Source organism: Triticum urartu, chromosome 2A (assembly GCF_056163025.1).
Source record: "Triticum urartu cultivar PI428250 chromosome 2A, HENAU_Tu73, whole genome shotgun sequence".
NCBI classification, from domain to species: domain Eukaryota; kingdom Viridiplantae; phylum Streptophyta; class Magnoliopsida; order Poales; family Poaceae; genus Triticum; species Triticum urartu.
In genome coordinates, this window is record NC_141874.1 from 230,647,158 (window position 1) to 230,667,063 (window position 19,906).

At 41.3% G+C, this 19,906-nt stretch overlaps 2 protein-coding genes, 1 long non-coding RNA gene and 1 pseudogene across 3 annotated transcripts in view; 3 read left to right on the forward strand and 1 right to left on the reverse strand.

The window, feature by feature from the left end:
• The window catches only part of LOC147984666 (uncharacterized), a 59,119-nt gene extending 50,313 nt beyond the window's left edge, over positions 1–8,806 (forward strand). Inside the window, exons 2-6 of the mRNA XM_087541204.1 lie at positions 7,890–7,944; positions 8,075–8,174; positions 8,277–8,392; positions 8,468–8,546; positions 8,622–8,806. Of these exons, the coding sequence (XP_087397330.1) occupies positions 7,890–7,944; positions 8,075–8,174; positions 8,277–8,392; positions 8,468–8,546; positions 8,622–8,790 (519 nt within the window). The 3' untranslated portion in view covers positions 8,791–8,806. The remainder of the gene's footprint in view (positions 1–7,889; positions 7,945–8,074; positions 8,175–8,276; positions 8,393–8,467; positions 8,547–8,621) is intronic.
• A 3,954-nt stretch (positions 8,807–12,760) lies between these two features.
• LOC125537040 (uncharacterized) lies at positions 12,761–19,320 on the reverse strand. Its single transcript, XR_007295506.2, has 6 exons — positions 19,086–19,320; positions 18,799–18,952; positions 17,839–17,882; positions 17,568–17,711; positions 13,229–13,307; positions 12,761–13,071 (listed from the first exon to the last, which is right to left on the reverse strand). It is a non-coding gene; the product is annotated as an uncharacterized LOC125537040 (long non-coding RNA).
• Positions 13,485–15,972, forward strand: LOC147984667 (uncharacterized; annotated as a pseudogene).
• LOC147984668 (uncharacterized) lies at positions 15,979–17,573 on the forward strand. Its single transcript, XM_087543681.1, has one exon. It carries the CDS (start codon positions 15,999–16,001, stop codon positions 17,499–17,501), a length of 1,503 nt encoding a protein of 500 aa, XP_087399807.1. The 5' UTR covers positions 15,979–15,998; the 3' UTR covers positions 17,502–17,573.
• Positions 19,321–19,906: the final 586 nt, after the last annotated feature.

Genomic DNA, 19,906 nt, shown 5'->3' on the forward strand with positions numbered 1-19,906 from the left:
AATGACTCCTCAGGAGCCACCGGGACCCTGAGCCTCGGGAGTCTCTGGGGGCTCAGGAGGTTCCCTGAAGGCCGTCGCCATCTCCTCCAGAACGGTGTGGAACCTGGCCTCCTGAGCCGCCTGGACTTGCCGCATATTGCGCTGATGGGCCGACGCCACGCTCAGCAAGCCGAAGGGCATGCGAACGAAGCTGTGTGGTGGACCCTCAGAGCGGCCCGCGCGCGATGGCCAGAAGCGTTCCTGAGATGCGGCCCTGTTGATCCCTGGGATGTCGACGCAGGCACGCAGCTCAGCACCCTCGCCTGGGTGGTGAGCCACACTCTGTGAACGGCTGTCGCCATGCATGGCTCTTGCGTCTTATAGCTCTTGGGTGGTCTTCGTGATGAACTCCTGGGTGGTGGGCATTCCTCAACCCATGCTCTCCTGAGGAACACGTGCCGTGAAGCACGCTTCCAAGTGGTGCCCAAGCGCCTCCCTCGTGAGATTGGCAAGGTCTGAGGCCCTCCAGAAGAGAGCCCCCGAGTCTTGCCTAAGGAGGGCGCCGGGCGCGCTTTCCTATGCGGTGGAGGGAGGCGCCCCTGGAGCAGGCGCCGATCCTGACGAGGCTCCTGATGCGACGCCATCTTCTTGGGGTCCTGCTCGGCGCGGCAGCTTCTTCTTGGGGATGGTCTCCGGAGGGCCTTCACTTCTGTTGTCAGGGTTGTCGATTTCCACGGCTTGGAAGGCGCACTCAAGGGAGCACACTGCATCCCTTTCTTCACATGGGACCGTGATGACCCCCCCCCCCCCCGCTTCCTGGCATCTTGAGAACGTTGTAGCCGTGGTGAGTGACTGCCATGAACTTGGCCAGGGCTGGATACCCAAGGATGGCATTATACGGCAGGCGGATGTGTGCAACGTCGAAGTCGATGAGCTCGGTGCGATAATTCTTGCGCTCCCCAAAGGTGACAGGCAGGCGGACTTGCCCTATTGCTGTGGTGGAACCGTCGGTCACTCCTGAGAAAGGCTTGGTTGGCTGGAGCTGCTCATAGGGCACTTGGAGGTTGTCGAATGTGTCGGCGGATAGGACTTTGAGCCCTGCGCCGCCGTCGATGAGAGTCTTGGTGACTTGCACATTGCTGATGACTGGGGAGCACAGCATCGGGAGTGTGCCAGCGGTGGCTGTGCACTTGAGCTGGTTGGCCGAGCTGAAGGTGATGGCGCACTGGGACCACCGGAGTGGGCGCGTGGCCTCGAGCTTGGGGAGCGCCGCGTTCACCTCGTGAGCAAACTGTTGGAAGATGCACTGAGAGGCTGGGGCCTGAGCGTCGCCCAAGATGCAAGCAACCGCACGCGGCTCCTGGAAGCCCCCAGCCCCCTCGTCCTGGTGGTGGTCGTCGCAGGCGAAGGTGACGTGGTCAACGACGGCGACGGCGGCGTTGCCGACGGCGGCGACGATTCCGACGAAGGTGATGACGATGCGAGCGACACGTCCCTGGACGACGCGGCGAGCGATATCTCTGGGTGATCCCATATTCTCCTGTTGTCTTATTCTGCACGCAAAACTCGGGCGTAGCCCTTGGAAAACTTGTGAGAGCATTTTGAGAGGGGAAGCCCCTCGTGTAAACAAATCGCGGTTTTTACTTTCCTATGTGATGTGGGTATGTGTCCTCGTGAGCTCGCGAAGCTGGGGTGAGTTTCCAGACGTGGATTACCTTAGTCAGCGCTTGTTTAGGGCTAAGTTGTGAGGCGACGAGTTCCTGAGAATCCTGCGGAGCCTATCGCCCTGTTTGAAGGGGGGTCCCGGAAAAGGTGAGCACCAGGCGTAGTGCTAGCGCGTGCTCTGCGCGGTCTGGCTCGCGAGGAGCTTTGTGAGGGAGAGGCAACGGACGTGAGTCCCAAACCAAACATGGTCCAGAAGGCGAGAAATGGCTTGAACGAGAAAAGGCATCCCCCCGCGCACAACGATAAAAATTCAGCTTCAACTTATGTCCAGAATCAGAAAGCAAAGCCACAGAAAGAGAGATCCAAAGCAAAAGGCCGCGTCCGGCACCTAGTCTAGTCTTCGGGTCTTCAAGTCTTCTCACTAGCGCGGAGCTAAGTGCTGTCCACTAGGCGTGGGAGGGAGCCCCAGGGCCTGAGGCCGGCGCTCCTGAGACTCCGGGGCGTGTACAGCCCCAACTCATTATTATGTGAGAGTGTCACGGGCGGCGAGCTTCTCCGCTGGACGCGGCCTTTTGCTTTCGATCTCTCTTTCTGTGGCTTTGCTTTCTGATTCTGCACCAAAGAGGAAACAAGGACGCTGTGCACGCTGGCGCCCGCCTCGTGTCGATCATCACGGCTCACGTCACGAGAACCTCGTGAGGTTCGCCCCGCCTTGATATCTCCGCTCGTCGTGAGCCTGCCTAGCTAGGCCACTCCAGAGGAGGTCTTGCATCGTCCACCTCGCAAGGCTTGGCCCCTCGTGAGGGTCTTGGGCGCTTTGTTGGTGAAGATGGGCCGTACGGCCTGCTGGCTTAGCCACGCCGCAGGCCGCAGGCAGGCAAGTCTGGGGACCCCCGTTCCCAGAACGCTGACAGTAACCCTTTGGATTTTAAAGATTTTTCTCAAGTTTTTCAAGTTCATCTTGCTGAGATTTGGCAATCTTGACAAGTTCAGCATAGGCAATGTTTTTCGATGATACATGTTCCTTCATGGATTTAGCCATCAGACAGAGTGCAATAGGATCATTACTTGAAGCATCATCGTTAGTATCTAATTGAAGTGATTGCTTAGATGACTCATATGCAATGAAGGAATTTCCTCTACCTAGGCATCTGTAGAATTTCTCTTCATCATCAGAATCTGACTGAGTTGATTCATCGTTGGATTTCACTGTCATGCCTAAACATGCACTAGTCAACTAAGATATTCTCTTCATATTTGATTCGATAGTACCTTTTTCTCGCGCGTCAGTGACTAGTCTCTTTGAAGAAGATTTAAATGGTTCTTTCTTCTTCGTGAGCTTGGTGTGATGGTTAGTGTGAATGAATCCAGAACAATGAAGAGTGCGCCATCTTCTGCTTGGTCTAGCATTCAATTCCTAGTTGGGAAAGTAAGCAATGAAATGATCGAATTGTTTGCATTTGTAGCACCTCATTTCTTTCGGCAGTAATCTTCTTGAAGACTCAGATGGTTCATCTTCATCAGCATTGGTGAGAAACAAATTATATCTCCTGGGGTTGTTGAGTTGTTATGTGAGAATTTCAATTTCTCTTATGACCGAGTGTTGATTCTCGACATATTCTTCTTCTTGGGAACTACCATAATGTGAAAGAGAGAAGATTCTGGTTGTTCATTTTTGAGTTCCATCTTTTCTTCATGGACAGTCAATAGAGAATGATATCAAAATAGTGAAGTTCTTTAAAACCAGGTCTTTGCTTGATCTCAGCTATGACTGAGTCAAATGATGCATCAAGTGAACTAGGCAGTTTGTTGACCACATCTTTTTCGGTGCGCTCTCTGTTGATGCAGTCTTTCAACAATGTTGCTCGGGCAGTTAGTGAGCTCCATGAGACTTTCCTTTCGAAGGCTTCGGAAGTGAGCGAACATAGCACGAAGCATATTAGTATGTCCATCTGATCTGATGATAACTACTTCATGAACATGTTTGATGGCAACCCAGATTTCTTTGGACGTATCAAGATATTGAAACCGAGTCAAGATATATCTGGAGATGCTGTCACAGGTGATATCTTTTGCTTTTGCATTTAGCCGAATGCTTGCTTCATCTTCAGGAGTGGGTGTTGATACGTCTCCAACATATCTATAATTTTTTATTGTTTCATGCTAATATATTATCAACCTTAGATACTTTACATGTAATTTTATATCATTTTTGGGACTAACCTATACATAGTGCCTAGTGCCAGTTCCTATTTCCCCCCTTGTTTTTGGCTTTTCAGAAAATCAATATCAAACAAAGTCCAAACATGATGAAACTTTACGGTGATTTTTTTTGGACCAGAAGGGACCCTAGAAGGACCGGGAGAAGAGCCACAAGCTCACGTGGCGCGCCCCTAGGAGGAGCGCCTCCTGAGCTTGTGGGGCCCATGTAGCTCCATTTGACCTAATTCTTCTTCTATAAATTCCCATAAATCCCCAAACAAACAAAGAGCCAAACATTTTTTCCATCGCCGCAAGTCTCTATTCTTCCGTGAACCCATCTAGAGGCATTTTCGGTACTCTGTCGGAGGGGGAATCAATCACGAAGGGCCTCTACATCAACCTTTGCTGCACCTCTGATGATGTGTGAGTAGTTTACCATAGACCTACGAGTCCATAGTGATTAGCTAGATGGCTTCTTATCTCTCTCTGATCTTCAATACAATGTTCTCCTCGGAGATCTATTCGATTTAATCTTCTTTTGCGGTGTGTTCATTGGGATCCGATGAATTGTGGGAATATGATTAGATTATTCATTGAAAGTAATTGAGTCTTTGCCGAACTTTATTATGCATGATTGTTATAGCTTTGTATTTCTCTCCAGTCTATCTGTTTGGTTTTGTCCAACTAGATTGATTTATCTTTAGTGGGGGAGGTGCTTTGTAGTGGGTTCAATCTTGTGGTGTCCTCACCTCACGACAGAAGGGGTAGTGAGGCACGTATTGTATTGTTGACACCAAGGGTAAAACGATAGGGTTTTATCATATTGCTTGGTGTTATTCTATCTACACTATGTCATCTTGCTTAAAGCGTTACTCTATTTGTCATGAACTTAATACCCTAGATTTATGTTGGATAATGGTTGATGCGTGGAGTAATAATAGTAGATGCAGGCAGGAGTCAGTCTACTTGTCACTATGCACTTTTCTATCAACTGCCCAACAGTAATTTGTCTACCCACCGCATACTATCTTTCCGAGAGAGAAGCCTCTAGTTAAAACTATGGCCCCCGGGTCTAATTTTACCATATTATGAAAACCAAAAATACCTTGCTGCATTTTTAGTATTTTTATTTTACTTTGCAATTTATCTGTCTACTACTATCAGATTAAATCCTTGCAATTAACGAGTACAAGGGGATTGACAACCCTCTTGCCCGCGTTGGGTGCAAGTATTTGCTCTTGTGTGTGTAGGTACTGCTTACTAGGCATTTGCGTGGTTCTCCTATTGGTTCGATAAACTTGGTTCTCACTGAGGGAAATACTATCTGCTACTATATTGCTTCACCCTTCCTCTTCGGGGAAAACCCCAACGAAGCTCACAAGTAGTAGAAATAATTTCTGGCGCCGTTGCCGAGGAGACATCATCAAATACCTACAGGTTCATAGATCTACATTATAATTTACTTGCTCTATTTCTTATTTGCTTTTATTTGCCTTCTCTTTTTCACTCCCTCCACTTCTTTAAAAAATCAAAATATATATTTTATTTTTTTGCTTTGCCACTATGTCTCAAGAAAAATACTAAGTTGTGTGACTTCTTGAATACTAATAATAATAATTTTATTAGTACACCAATTGCTCCTCCTGCCACTATTGCGGAGTCATATGATATAAATTCTGCATTGCTAAATCTTATCATGAGATAACAATTTGCTGGAAGTCCTAATGAAGATGTTGCATCCCATCTTAATACTTCTGTTGAATTACATACTGCAGGATGCTGCTAACGCGACACTACGATCAGAGACCCTTCGACGAAACTTGTGCGATGCAATAAACGCAAATGATGGTGTAAAAAAACTTCAAAAAGGTGCAAAACATTTGCGTTGACAGATGCATCAAACACGGTTCAGATTTTAGTTGCGTGTGCGAAGTAGGGCATACGGTTGATCCAGACGAACTATTTGCGATTAGAAAGAACAACATAAACGGGCAGCCATATCAATGTGTGTGCGATATACGGCATACGGTTCACTCCGACGAATTATTTGCTATTACAGAAAGCAACAGAAACGGCCAGCAAGATCAAGGTGTGTGTGATATACGACATATGGTTTAGTCGAATGAACTATTTTCGATTTGGGAATAGAATATAAACGGTTCAACTTAACAAGATGTGTGTGATACGCGACAAAAAGGCCCGGAGGTTAATTTGAGAACAAGTACACACAGGTTAATTTGACATACATGACTTATAAGTTTCATAGAAATCATATCACTTTTTTTGGAAAACATTTAATTGCGTTGAATGTATATAGTGCTCCGTCCTATTAGTTGAATTAACCTCGAGGTCCATGTTTTGGAATCATGTCGTAAAGTAACGGGATAGACCTTCATTCAAGCCAATCAACATGTGTTCAAAAAACAAAAATTATCAAAAAGTAACGAAATAGACCTTCTTCAAGCCAATCAACATGTGTACAAAAAACAAAAATTGTCAAAAATTACAAAACAAGGACCTCGAGGTTAATTCAACTAATATGATGGAGCACTATATACATTCAACGCAATTAAATGTTTACAGTGACCCATCACATGAGTTAATTTAACATCAAGGCCACTTCCCATGTGATCACCCATCTGATGACTACTCAAGCCTCAGCACAGTTAACTCGGGAGTTGTGTTAGATGAGCTATCGGTAGGGAAGCTGGTCCTTGCTGCTGTAGGATCCCTCTTTGCATCCTTTATTGGGCACCCGGACGACCGACTGTTGCCGCCCAATGGTCAATGCCACGTCCCCCGCATGGCAGTTTTTGCAGCGGGTAACTACATCGTCGCGCCGCGCCCAACACAACCGTGATACGTCTCCGTCGTATCTATAAATCTATTATATAATTAAAACGATAGAAAACCAACGTTGATGATTTGGCACTGTAAAAGCTAAGATGTATCAACGGCGAAGATCTAAAACTGTTTTTTTCTAGAAAAGATCTAAAACGGGTTGATATTAGGAAAGTGCACACATGGACGTGTACTATTGCACGTGAATTTTTTTGCACATGAAAAAAAATTGAAACGGACATATCCTATTGCACGTAACATTAGGCAAGTGTACACGGACATATACTATTGCACGTGGAAGACTCTGAAACAAATTTCTATTAGTCAAAGATACGGTCGTATACTATTGCAAAAATCATCCGTACAGAATTCAAACTCAGCAACCTTTGACTAATATAAAGGTTGGGGCAGACACCCGAGAACACCCACAGAATAATAGATGCCAGAACACCCATTGAAGGGAGATCCACACAACAACATATCCACACAAATCGAAGGGGCGACATACGTCGGGACGCCCAGCACATCGAAGGATGGAAGAAGAAACGACAGACACATCAAGTTTGGGTAATATATATAGCTTAATTAAATCTTGAGGTCTGTTTACATCTTTCCATCCCTGCATGTCTTTGCAACCTCCTTATGAACACCATGTTTTCCTGTTCATTAACCATTAGTTAGAACACTTCTTTCTAACCAAATTTCATTATTGCATTACCATATGAACCACTCCTTCTAAAATTGTTTTCAAGGCAACATCTCCATGGCGTACACAAAGTTGAGTGAGTTAACCACAAGAGGACAGGCATGGAATATTAAAGCCAAAGTAATGAGAATGTGGGACTCGATCAATCCTTCGACTGATGAACTTATAAGCATCGATATGATCTTGATGGATGAGCATGTATTTTCTCCACATAATTAACAATGGGGATTGTTTTATTGTTAAAATTACTACTAAATTTTTCTTTCATTGAATTTTGAAGGGCCATACAGTTCATGCTACTATTTGGAAGAATCTAATAGACACTTACAGAGCAAAGATCAATGAGGGTTCTATATATGCTTTTAGCAATTTTAAAGTTGTAGATTCGACAAAATATCGACCAGTCAGCAATGAAATTAAAATTACTTTTTTATACAACACAAAATTAAAGGAGATGAAAGGTTCATCGGATAATTTTCCAGATTACTACTTTTAGTGTGCTAGCAAAGATACCCTACAAGAACGTCTAGAAAAAGACCAACAATGCTCAGGTATGTTGACAGTAATATTCTTACTTCCAAGTGGACAGTTTAAATTTGATGTCATTTCTTGGTGGTTGTATTAATAAACTCAAATGAATAACTTTCTAATTTTTGAAGTCTTTAATCTTCCAATTTGCAGATGTCATTGGGTTACTTACCAAGATTAAGCCAATAGAATCAAGGATAACAAAGAAGAAAACACCTGCAGATGTACATCAGATTGAAATTCTAATGCCAGAGTAAGTGTATATCCATGTATGAACTTTTCACTAAAGGGTAAAGGCTGTTTTCTTCCACTTATATTATTATTACCATTAATTACTTTGGAATGAATTATTCAGGGGTGATAGAATCAGAGTATCATTATGGGGAAGATTAGCTCATCATTTAAGTGAGGATGTAATTGGCAATCAAACAATTATTATTGTTACCTCAACAATGGTGCAAAAATTCAATGGTAAGTTGAATCTGTTTACATGTCTTTTTTCATACCAAAATAATAAATCTAACTGATTTATTGTTCATTAAATAGGTTTGTGCCTAAAGTCAACTAGTGCCACAAGATTATATATGAATCTAGATATACCCGAGACTTGGGAACTTTGTGGTAGGTATTAAGCACAATTTGTAGGTTCTGGTCATATAGAATTTCATAATATATCTTCATTTACTAACTTTTTTTATAGCCACTCCACCGAAGAAACTTTACCAAAAATGATGGAGATAGATAAAAGTACTCAAGGGACACTAGAAGATCAAATGTTTTACAGAAGGATAACCTTAAAAGAACTTACTGGAATTAGGCACGATAACCCAACAGATGAGGTAATGAATCAAAACTCTTCTAAGACATGATATTGTAGAAGCCTCCAATACCTACAGATGTATTTGACATATTTGTATGAGTGACCGCATATTCTTTAAAGAGCTATATTTTCTTCATCAACTTTCAGGACTTTGTGTTCACAACAATAGCTACAATTTATCGGTTACAAGAAAATATTCAATGGTGGTACATGTCATGTGATGTTTGCAACAAAATTGCTACGAAAGAATCACATAATTATTATTGCAAGAATTGTGATACGTATCCAGAAGGTTTAACACCTAGGTAAGCATATTCTCTTGATTTGACCATCATTATGTACTATCACATTTGTGTTACACTAATGAAATGTGATTCTGTGTATCGTATTCGGCTTCAAATTAGTGATCGCACTGCTACTACAAGTTGCACTTTATTTGATGAAGAGGCTGAAAGAATGATCAATACATCAGTCTCATTCCTGTTGGATTCCTTAGATGGAAAACCTGAAGAAGTCCCAAAGATTATACAAGAATTATGTGGACAAAGACTAATCTTTCGATTCAAACTCAACAATAAGAACCTCACTCTAGGCATGCAGAACTATGCAGTAAAGAAAATATTTGTGCCTGATGAGAAGCTTGAGAAGCGAGACTTAGAGGATAAAGCTGAAGAGGTAATGGTCTATTAAACTATCAAATCTATTTAAACACCAATTATTATACTCTTTTATATGGAACCATTGAAGCAAGTATTTACAATTCTTGATCCATTGTGCTCAACAGGATTTGATGGATGATGAAGTGGACAACATGTTAAAACGAGAAACAAAGAAACCGAATGAGCCAGTCAAAAAGGTGATTGAATACTTCACTGTACAAGCTTTTCTTTACATAAATTCATCTCTTAATGCATCCATTTATGTGATTTTTGTAGGTACAAATCAGCAAGTGTGAACTTAGCAAAAACATATGTGAGTTGGTCCCTGTGAAAGAGGAACCAGAAGATAAAGGCAATGGAAGTACAGTACATTAGATGGAGCATCAACATCAAAAATCATCAACGAGTGTCGATGGTGGGAAAAGGAGGCGAAGATCTGTTGTATTATCAGACTCGGAAGATGAAGAAGTGGAAAATAGTATATCTGAAAAATTAGAAAAGGCAGCGTCCAAAAGCATCAGAAGTGTTCATGCAAAAAACAAGAAGACAAAAGTTGAACATGAAGGCTCCACAAGGATGACACGAAGTTTGACCAAGAAGACTAATAGCATCAAGACGATGTAATCGTCAACTCAAAGATCAAGTACACCAAACAAGACCCAAGAGAGGAAGGACCTTTTCCAGAAATTTTTTGGGACAGTACTTTATCCTATATTTATTATTTTAATGTATCCGAGGACTGGAATATTTAGTGTGTTTTTATATATGATCAATATGTATGAACAATATGACATTTTGTTTTCAAACAATTCAAGTATTGTATACTATTCAGAAGAGAGAATGACCAGTACATTCCTTTGATCTTAATCAATTTAGCATGGCATTTGTGTGGTTGGTCAAAGCTCTAATGTGCCTGCAACATTTGCTAAAACTACAATGTACTAGCATGGCCTAGAATATATGAGAACAAAAATGCTCAACTGTATTTGAAAAGATTGAGTTGGAAATCCATCTGGAATACTATGAAAAAAGTAATCAAAATCATCGACTGCAAATTGTTCCATATGAAGCCACAATGAAATTTAAAACGACAGAAAGATGGATTGAGCTTTTATCCGGGGCATATATTATTACATCACGAACAAGCATATGGATGGGGACTCACAGACTTAAGCTTATTTTTTTCTCACTAACCCTCAAAAGATCCGACCAAAATTATTTTGCAGACAAAATGTATTTGGGCCATACGCATACCTAGCTGAACCAGGTACTGACTAGGCAAGATAGTTGAAGGCCAAACCTGCGCTGCTACTTGCGACACTGATGCATCCAGGTTCCGCTCCTTAGTGCCTGCTGCGCGGCGCTGCTCCACGCAGGTTGATAGCTACTTGGTTCACCTCGCGAAAGCTCGGTTGTGCCGGTGTTTCCGTGCGGCCGCCGGCCGCGCCACCGCATGCCCTCCTTGGCGCAAGAGCAGATCCAGTGAGAATCTTAGCCCGGCAGGTCAACGGAAGCTAATCGGAAGCGATTTGCTCATCCAAAGAATATCCTTTTAGAAGGAACTGTGCGGAAGAGGAATAGTCCATTGATACGAAGTGTGAGAAGATAATAAGCGGCGTAGAAGGAATTTTATTTTATTTTATTTGGACAGCACTGCAGCAGGAGAGTTGAAGTACGAATAAAATACAGTACATTTTTAGGGGAGCTAGACAGCTTTCTGACAGCCAAACACCAGCCCAAATTAGCTCATTAATCAGAAGTTGCTGGTGTAGGACTAACTATTAGTCGTTGCTCAAAAAAAGCTACTATTTATTCAAGCTAAATTTCCTTTAAAAACAATCCGTATTGTACTGTACGATTTTGACTCACTACATGATTCCTAATCCTACACGTCTAGGAAAACATCTAACCATATCATTATATAAAGTGCATCATATCACGTCCTACTAGCACAACAAGCCTCATCGCCGACTGATTCGTCTTCTCAAATTCGAAGTAACGCAAAGGTTCCAGGGTATTATATATTGGACGCGTCTAGCCGGCACCCAGCAGCCCAGTATGATTAGTGAGCGGCCGGTTATTTAAAAAAAAAATTGTCCCTTCTTCTATTTAGAAAATCTTTCTCATCTAATCCATTTTCCCGCAATATATTAAATAGCAATACAGCCATATTTTTCGGTGCATGCACTTTGTTCTTCTATGCATTTATTTGTGGTTTCAGAATTTTAAAAAAGGCATAACTTTTAATCCGCACATCAAAATTGTGATTTGTTTTCATAGTTGGAATCTTCGCGACGTGCTCTTCAAAACTAGATCCCGCATGGATATGTTTCGACGAACTAGTCTTCCTGCCAACTAAACATCAATATGTGTGCAACTAGACTACATGCCGTGCCACTGAGCATATGTGTGTGCCAATAGTCTTTCTGTCAACTAAACATCAATGTGTGTGCAACTAGACTACATTCCCTTGTCAACTGAGCATATGTGTGTGCCAATAGTCCTGCCAACTAAACATCAATATGTGTGCAACTAGACTACATTGCCGCGCCAACTGAGCATATATATGTGTAACTAGTCCTGTCAACTAAATATCAATATGTGTGCAACTAGACTACATTGCGGCGTCAATTACGCATATGTGTGTGCAACTAGTGTTCTGCCAACTAAACATCAATATGTGTGCAATTAGACTAAATTACAAGCCAACTGAGCATGTGTGTGTGCAACTAGTCCTTCTGGCAACTAAATATTAATGTGTGTACAACTAGACTACATTATAAGCCAACTAAAATATCAATGTGTGTACAATTAGAATAAATTACAAGCCAACTGATTTTAAAAGAAGTTGCAACATGTAGTACTAAAGTTGCACAATGCAGTATTTTAGTTGCACAATATAGCACCAAAGTTGGCATCAAAAAAACTTCGTCGAAACATATCCATGCGGGATCTAGTTTCAAAGATCTCGTCGTGATGAATCCAACGGTGAATACAGGACTGAATTCTGACGTGTGGTTTAAAAGATACGGCTTTAAAAGGATTTGAAATTCCGAAATAAAAGTACGTGGATCTGTTTTCTCTAACTGATAAGACTAGTGTGAACACATTTAATGCCAGCACCAATATGCGTTACGAGACAAAAAAATACACATGCATGTGTATGACATAGCGGCCGCTCGATATGTCCAAATAGCGCGCGCACACTTTTTAGTTTTCAGGTTATATATTTTCTCTCTTTAATCTGTGCATTATTTTAGCTTCCTTATCAGCCAACATATTCTCACAAAAACTTTCTCCTCAGGTGATCTACATTAGTCAAATTGCTAGATCATAGTCTCAGAAAACAAACAAGAGGTATGGTCACATACACTCATCCCTCTGCTTATATCACATAAACATCATTCAACCATAATTTTACAAGACATACATTCATAAATGACCCATGATGCACTTTCTCAATAGCTACATTTTCATGATGTCGGGAAGATCAAACACACGAGACGGCCGACAAATTGAAGGTATGGCAACAACTCCAGCAACTTGCATCCAATATACGCCGGCGACACCCAAACGATCATAGGCACAAAGAAACGTCCAACGAACTGAAGACACAACATCAGCACCATCAGCCTCAGGTAATATCCCGATGCAATTCTTCATGTGTGTGCCTGCATTTTGATCTCAGCTCAACATTGCGTCAAAACTCTTCTCATACTGAACTATAAAGCTCTTTTTTTTCATGCATCCTAACACTACCATGATAATAATGTGAAAGCTACAAAAAGAGCAACATGGTTGAACAATTATTGATTTTTAGTTCCCTACCAGATAAACAACATTAATCTCCAGATGTACTGTATGTGACAACGTCCATTAGTAGTCATCACCAAATGCACTTGCATGCCTGCAAAAGCAAAACACTATTAAGTACTCTCTCTGTAGAGATATAAGAGTGTTTAGATCACTACTTTAGTAATCTAAACGCTCTTATATTTCTTTACGGAGGGATTACAAAATAAATGATATTACATGATACTATGTTAAGGAAACTATACGCACTGACGAAATCACATTTGCAGATATGAGAGTCCAACATATGTTAGACCCAGCAGCTCACCAGACAAAAAGAAAGAAAGAACAACCTCTAAACTCAAGGAGTACAAAGCGGACAAGGACTGCAGAGGGAAGAAGAAATGCGAACACAGAGGCTCCTAAACGATTGAGAAAGGCTAATGCTGAAGAAGATAGGGAACTGAAGCACGCCAGAAGCGAAACCAACAAAAACAACACTAGAGTCAATGTTGGAGACAACAACAGAACCAGAACCTCGACAAGTGCTAATAGCAAGCCATGGAACTTCGGAAGGCCAACATACAAATGCCAATATTGCAAAGCATTGCTATGGTGTGAAGAAAGATTAAATTCAAACAAAGGAACTACTGCACCCTCTTTTGGAATATGCTGCAAACAAGGGAAAATCGATCTGCCGCCACTAAGAGAACCTCCACCATACCTTAGAAACCTCTTAAGAAGTGAAGGGCAGGATTCGGTAAATATAAGGTCATACAACTCAATGTTTTCATTCACATCGATGGGAGGAGCTGTGGACAAGGAAATAAACACTCGCAAAGGACCTTATGTTTTTCGTTTGCATGGACAAAACTACGACCATATCGGAACTCTTTTGCCTCAAGGTACAGACAAACCTCGGTTTGCACAACTATACATCTATAATACCGAAAATGAGGTGGAAAACAGGATAAGTGCGTCAAGATGCAATGATAAAAAATCAACAGTGGACCCCAACATCGTCAAAGAACTGAAAATAATGCTCGATGACAACAACATCCTCGCAAAAACATTCAGAATGGCAAGGGATAGATTCCAAGAAGGAGACTACCATGATTACACACTTCGGATACTAGGCAAAAGGAACGGAACACACAACCTTCCATCCGCATCTGAAGTTGCAGCATTGGTAGTAAGAGATCCAACCGGAGAGAGTGAAGGACGTGACATTGTTGTTGAGTACAAAAATATGGAGCCGCAAAGGATATCAGAGATCCACCCAAAATTCATGTCCATGCAATATCCGTTGTTGTTCCCATATGGATAAGATGGTTTTAAACTTGAGATACCCTACAAGAAAACAAAAGGAGGTACAAACAGCAGGAAATATGTAACGCTGTTGGACTACTATGCATTCTACCTACAGCAACGTCCTGATCAAGGAATGTTACTACTCAAGTCCGGGCATTTGTCACTGCAATTTTGGGTGGATGTATACACATGTATCGAGCAAAATAGACTAAACTGGATCCGACACAATCAAGGAAAGCTACGAACTAAACTTTACAGTGGATTGCAGGATGCGATTGAGCGAGGGGACACAAGAACAGAGCAAGTTGGAAAGAGGATAATTGTGCCTTCATCTTTTACAGGTGGTAGAAGAAACAAGGCACAATATTTGCAAGATGCCTTTGCAATATGCCGGTGGGCTGGATACCCAGACCTATTTATAACATTCACATGCAATGCAAAGTGGCCTGAGATCAAATACATGCTAGATGAAGCGGGAGGTGGCCAAAAGCCAGCCGATTGGCCAGACATTGTGGACAAAGTATTTATGATCAAACTAAAGGAGCTAATGAGAGACATAAAAGAAAAGAAATACTTTGGAGAAACAGTTGCAAGTAAGTCCCATTGACTATCAATCTTTACTCTTTCTTGCATCATCTTATAGTCCTTCAGACTGTTGCTCTTTAGAAACATGCATCATCTTATACTCCGTCAGATTCTAGCTCTTTAGTAACATGCATTCCAATTTAAGCTAAATCTGACAAACTATTAATCAACTGCAGTCATCTACACAATAGAATTCCAGAAGAGAGGACTCCCGCATGCGCACATACTAATATTTTTGAAGGACAAAGACAAGTACCCGGAACCATCGCAAATCGACAAAATAATAAGCACTGAGATCACAAACAAGGATGAGGATCCAGAGGCATTTGAAGCTGTTGAGAACTTCAGCATGCATGGCCCGTGCAGAGAGGCTAAGAAAAACTCACCATGCATGGTGGACCATAGATGCACCAAGAATTTCCCAAAAAGATACAATGTCAGCACTACCATTGACGAGGACGGATTTCCAGCATATAAAAGGAGGGATGACGGAAGGCAGATCAAAAAGGGAGGGGTGATGCTGGACAACAGATTTGTCGTGCCATACAACCGGAACCTTCTGGTCAAGTATCAAGCTCACATAAATGTTGAGTGGTGCAATAGGTCCAGATCAATCAAGTACCTATTTAAGTATATCCATAAAGATGACGACCATGTTACAGCCTTGCACAAGGAAAGTGGCACGGCAAACGAAACTGACGAGATCAAGAAATACCTAGAGATGAGATACATATCAACATCAGAAGCATGCTGGAGGATATTTCAGTTTGATCTTCAGTATCGCGATCCAGCAGTTGAGAGGCTACCTTTCCATCTTGAAAATGAGCAACAAGTCGTTTTTCCAGACTCCACTGATCTTGAAAAGATAGTAACAAGGGACGGATCTAAAATCACCAAGTTCACTCAGTGGATGGAGGCAAATAAAATATATGATCTAGGAAAAGGATTGACTTACGTAGAATTCCCTACAAAGTTTGTATGGAAAAGCGAAACAAAATGTTGGCAGAAGCGAAAAAGGGACTACGCAATTGGAAGAATCGACTATGCACATCGCGCAAGTGGCGAGAGATATCATATGAGGATGCTTCTAAACACCAAGAAAGGATGCACATCATTTGAGGACATTAGGACCGTTGATGGAGTCATTCACCCAACATACAAATCAGCATGCCAAGCCCTCGGATTTCTCGATGATGACACCGAGTGGATTGACTGTATCAATGAAGCATCAAGTTGGGCTTCCGGAACACAACTGCGTCAGTTATTCACCACCATATTGTCCCATTGCGAAGTCACAAACCCAAAGGTATTGTGGGATTCAACATGGGAAGCGTTGTGTGAAGATATGCAATACAAAAGGACTATTCTAAACTTTCCAACACTTTGGCTTACAAACACACAGAAGAAAGCGTATGGTCTGATTGAGATAGAAAAACTGATGAGGCAAGTAGGAAAGTCACTAAAGGACTATCCAGACATAGAACTACCAAATGCCGCAGAGCTAGAAGAACTTGGGAACAGACTAATAAACGAAGAGGTCAACTACGACATGGACAAACTCAAGGATGAGCACAAAATCATACTAAACAATCTTAACCAAGACCAGAAAAAGGCCTATGATGCAATAATGGAGTCAGTCGACAAAGGCCTAGGAAAGCAGATATTTGTCGAAGGCTACGGTGGCACAGGAAAAACCTATCTATGGAAAGCAATAAAGACAAAGCTAAGATCAGAGGGGAAGGTAGTGCTTGCGGTAGCATCATGTGGCATTGCAGCGTTGCTTCTCCAAGGTGGAAGAACAGCACACTCAAGGTTCCGTATTCCACTTAATATCACTGAAGAATCAACGTGTGAAATAAAACAAGGCTCGCATTTGGCTGAACTGCTAAACAAGACCTCACTTATATTGTGGGACGAGGCTCCTATGGCAAACAAACACTGCTTCGAGGCACTAGACAAAAGCCTGAGAGATATTCTAAGGTTCACTAATGAAAACAGCGATGAAAAGCCATTTGGTGGAATGACAGTTATACTAGGAGGCGACTTCAGACAAATCCTGCCAGTTATAACCAAAGGAAGGAGAGAGCAGATAGTAAATGCTTCAATCAAAAGGTCATATCTGTGGAAACACTTTGAAATATTTGAGTTAACACAAAACATGCGGCTGAAGTGTTTGTCAGATGATCCAATACAAAAGCAAAAGGTCGCTGAATTTGTAGAGTGGATACTACAGATTGGCGATGGCAAAACAACATCAGATGAAGGAGAGGATTGGATAAAAATACCAAAAGACCTACTGCTAGAGAAAGGAGAAAATCGTAAAGAACAAATCGTCAAAAGCATATACCCAAATTTGCTGCAAAAATACCGTGAGTGGGATTACCTAGAAGAAAGAGCAATACTATGTCCATGAAATGATACAGTCAAGGAGATAAATGACCACATAATGAGCCAAATACAAGGTGAAGAGGTGACATACCTAAGCCTGGACACAGTGTGCAAGGCAACGACAAATACCAACATCATGATGAACATGCAGCCTACTGAGCTCCTCAACACCTTAACGTCCCCAGGAATACCAGACCATAAGTTAAAACTGAAGGTAGGTTTGCCGGTCATGCTCCTACGCAACATCAACCAAGCAGCAGGCTTATGCAACGGTACAAGAATGACAATTACACAACTTGGAAACAAATACATCGAGACACAAATAATCACAGGAACACATGTCGGCGATAAGGTATACATACCTCGAATCATCATGTCACCAAGCGACTCAAAATGGCCATTCGTGCTGAAAAGAAGGCAATATCCATTATCAGTGTGCTTCGCAATGACAATAAACAAGAGCCAAGGTCAGTCCTTAAACAAGGTAGGCATATATTTGCCTAAGCAAGTGTTCTGCCATGGACAACTATATGTGGCACTATCAAGAGTGACAAACAAGGAAGGATTGAAGGTGCTGATCGATGACGAAGAGTGTCCAACCGAAGATGTCGCAAAGAATATTGTTTACAAAGAGATTTTTTAATTGATAGTGCAGTTCCTCAAGTCATTAGACAATTCATGTATAATTACATAGAGTCACAGACAACCTTACCATACATTTTGAACAACACATTTACTTGGTTGGCATGTTAAATTTTTAAATAATTATTAATCCATAGATATATATGTTTGATCTTTCTGTAAAATATTAAATTTAAAATTAGTTATTTATCCTTGAATATTTTTAACACAAAAAATATCGCAGCAGATGAAACAATGAAATCACCAATGGATTCCACCTACAATAAGCTTTTCGCAATCTCCCACATTATAGCCACGACCCACAACTAAAATATATTCACGGTTAATCTCAAAATCCAAATCTTTTAAAAACGTTCTATAGAAAGTTCACCAATTAATTCCCCTAAATAGCCATTACTAATCTCTCAGAATCTAACACTCACATCTCTCTCACAAATAGTTTCCGATTCCCCAAATCTCCTCAATTTGTCTCTCTAAAAACATAGGCATTAGCCTCCTCGAGCGAATAAATGTATGCGTACATATGGATCTTTAATCTTTCAATAAAATATATAAATTTCTGTTCATCAGTTCTGTATCCGTGAACTAACTCTATCATGTTTGTACACATAAGTTCTTTCTACATTAATATTTATATAAACTTAGAAGTAATTTCTGAGAGCAAAAAATACAGATCGTACCTTTTTCATTTGGCAATGGATATCAACTCTACTGAATATAACATCATCTCTCTCATACCACATACTTCCAGAAGATCACGATACCAACTCTAATCCCTCTGATGAATAGTCCCCAATTCTCAATCTATTTTGTAGCAGATCCAAGAAAAAGTTCCTGCAGCAAGGAGATTTAAATATCTTCTTTACTAAATCTTGAGCATGGTTGTGGCATGGAGATTTTACCCAACAATTTCTAATCTGGGATGACATTTACCTCATGTGAGATGCACAAAAATTAGGGATTTTACCTGTGAAGGGCTGAAGGCTCCCTCAAATCCATTCGGAAAAAGAGATCGGGAGAGACGCTGCGGCATACATCTTCCATCCGCTGAAGCTATGGTTGGCGGCGGTACGCAGCCGAGCCAGCGACGAGCGCATGCGATGGTGCTGCCACTGAAAAGCAGGGGAGAAGAGCTGTGCTAGAGGCCTTCTTGACGATATTTTGGTCCAGTCTTTTTCTAGACGATATTTTGGTCCAGTCAAAAATAGAGTACGAATGGAATCAACTTTACACATAGCCGTAGAGTTCCATATAAAAGAATACTTCGAAGCTTCTATTTCCTCCGTTTCTAAATATAAATCTTTTTAAAAATTTCAATATAGACTACATACAAAGCAAAATAAGTGAATGTACACTCTAAGATATGTCTATATACATCTGTATGTAGTCCGTATTGAAATCTCTAAAAAAGACTTATATTTAAAAACGGATGGAGTAAAAGACAGTCACAAAAAAATTTAAATCTATCATGCATAATTTTCATGAAATGAACAAAATGAATACATAAATAGAAAGGGCATTTCCTTTCAATAGTTTTTATGTTAGCTAAATGGTTCGATTCTTAATTCTATATAAAAAAATATTTTTAACACAATACAAACGCAGACACTCATATATGTATATATACATTCACTCCTATGAGGGCAGGCAAGCACACCGTACGAGTGGATTAAAGAGACTAACTCGACTTATCAACAATAGTGTCAAAGTCAAGGATTTGAACGCCGATAAGTTGGGAATACCATCGTACTTCTAACTATATAACCATAGGTTAGTTCGCAACAAAAA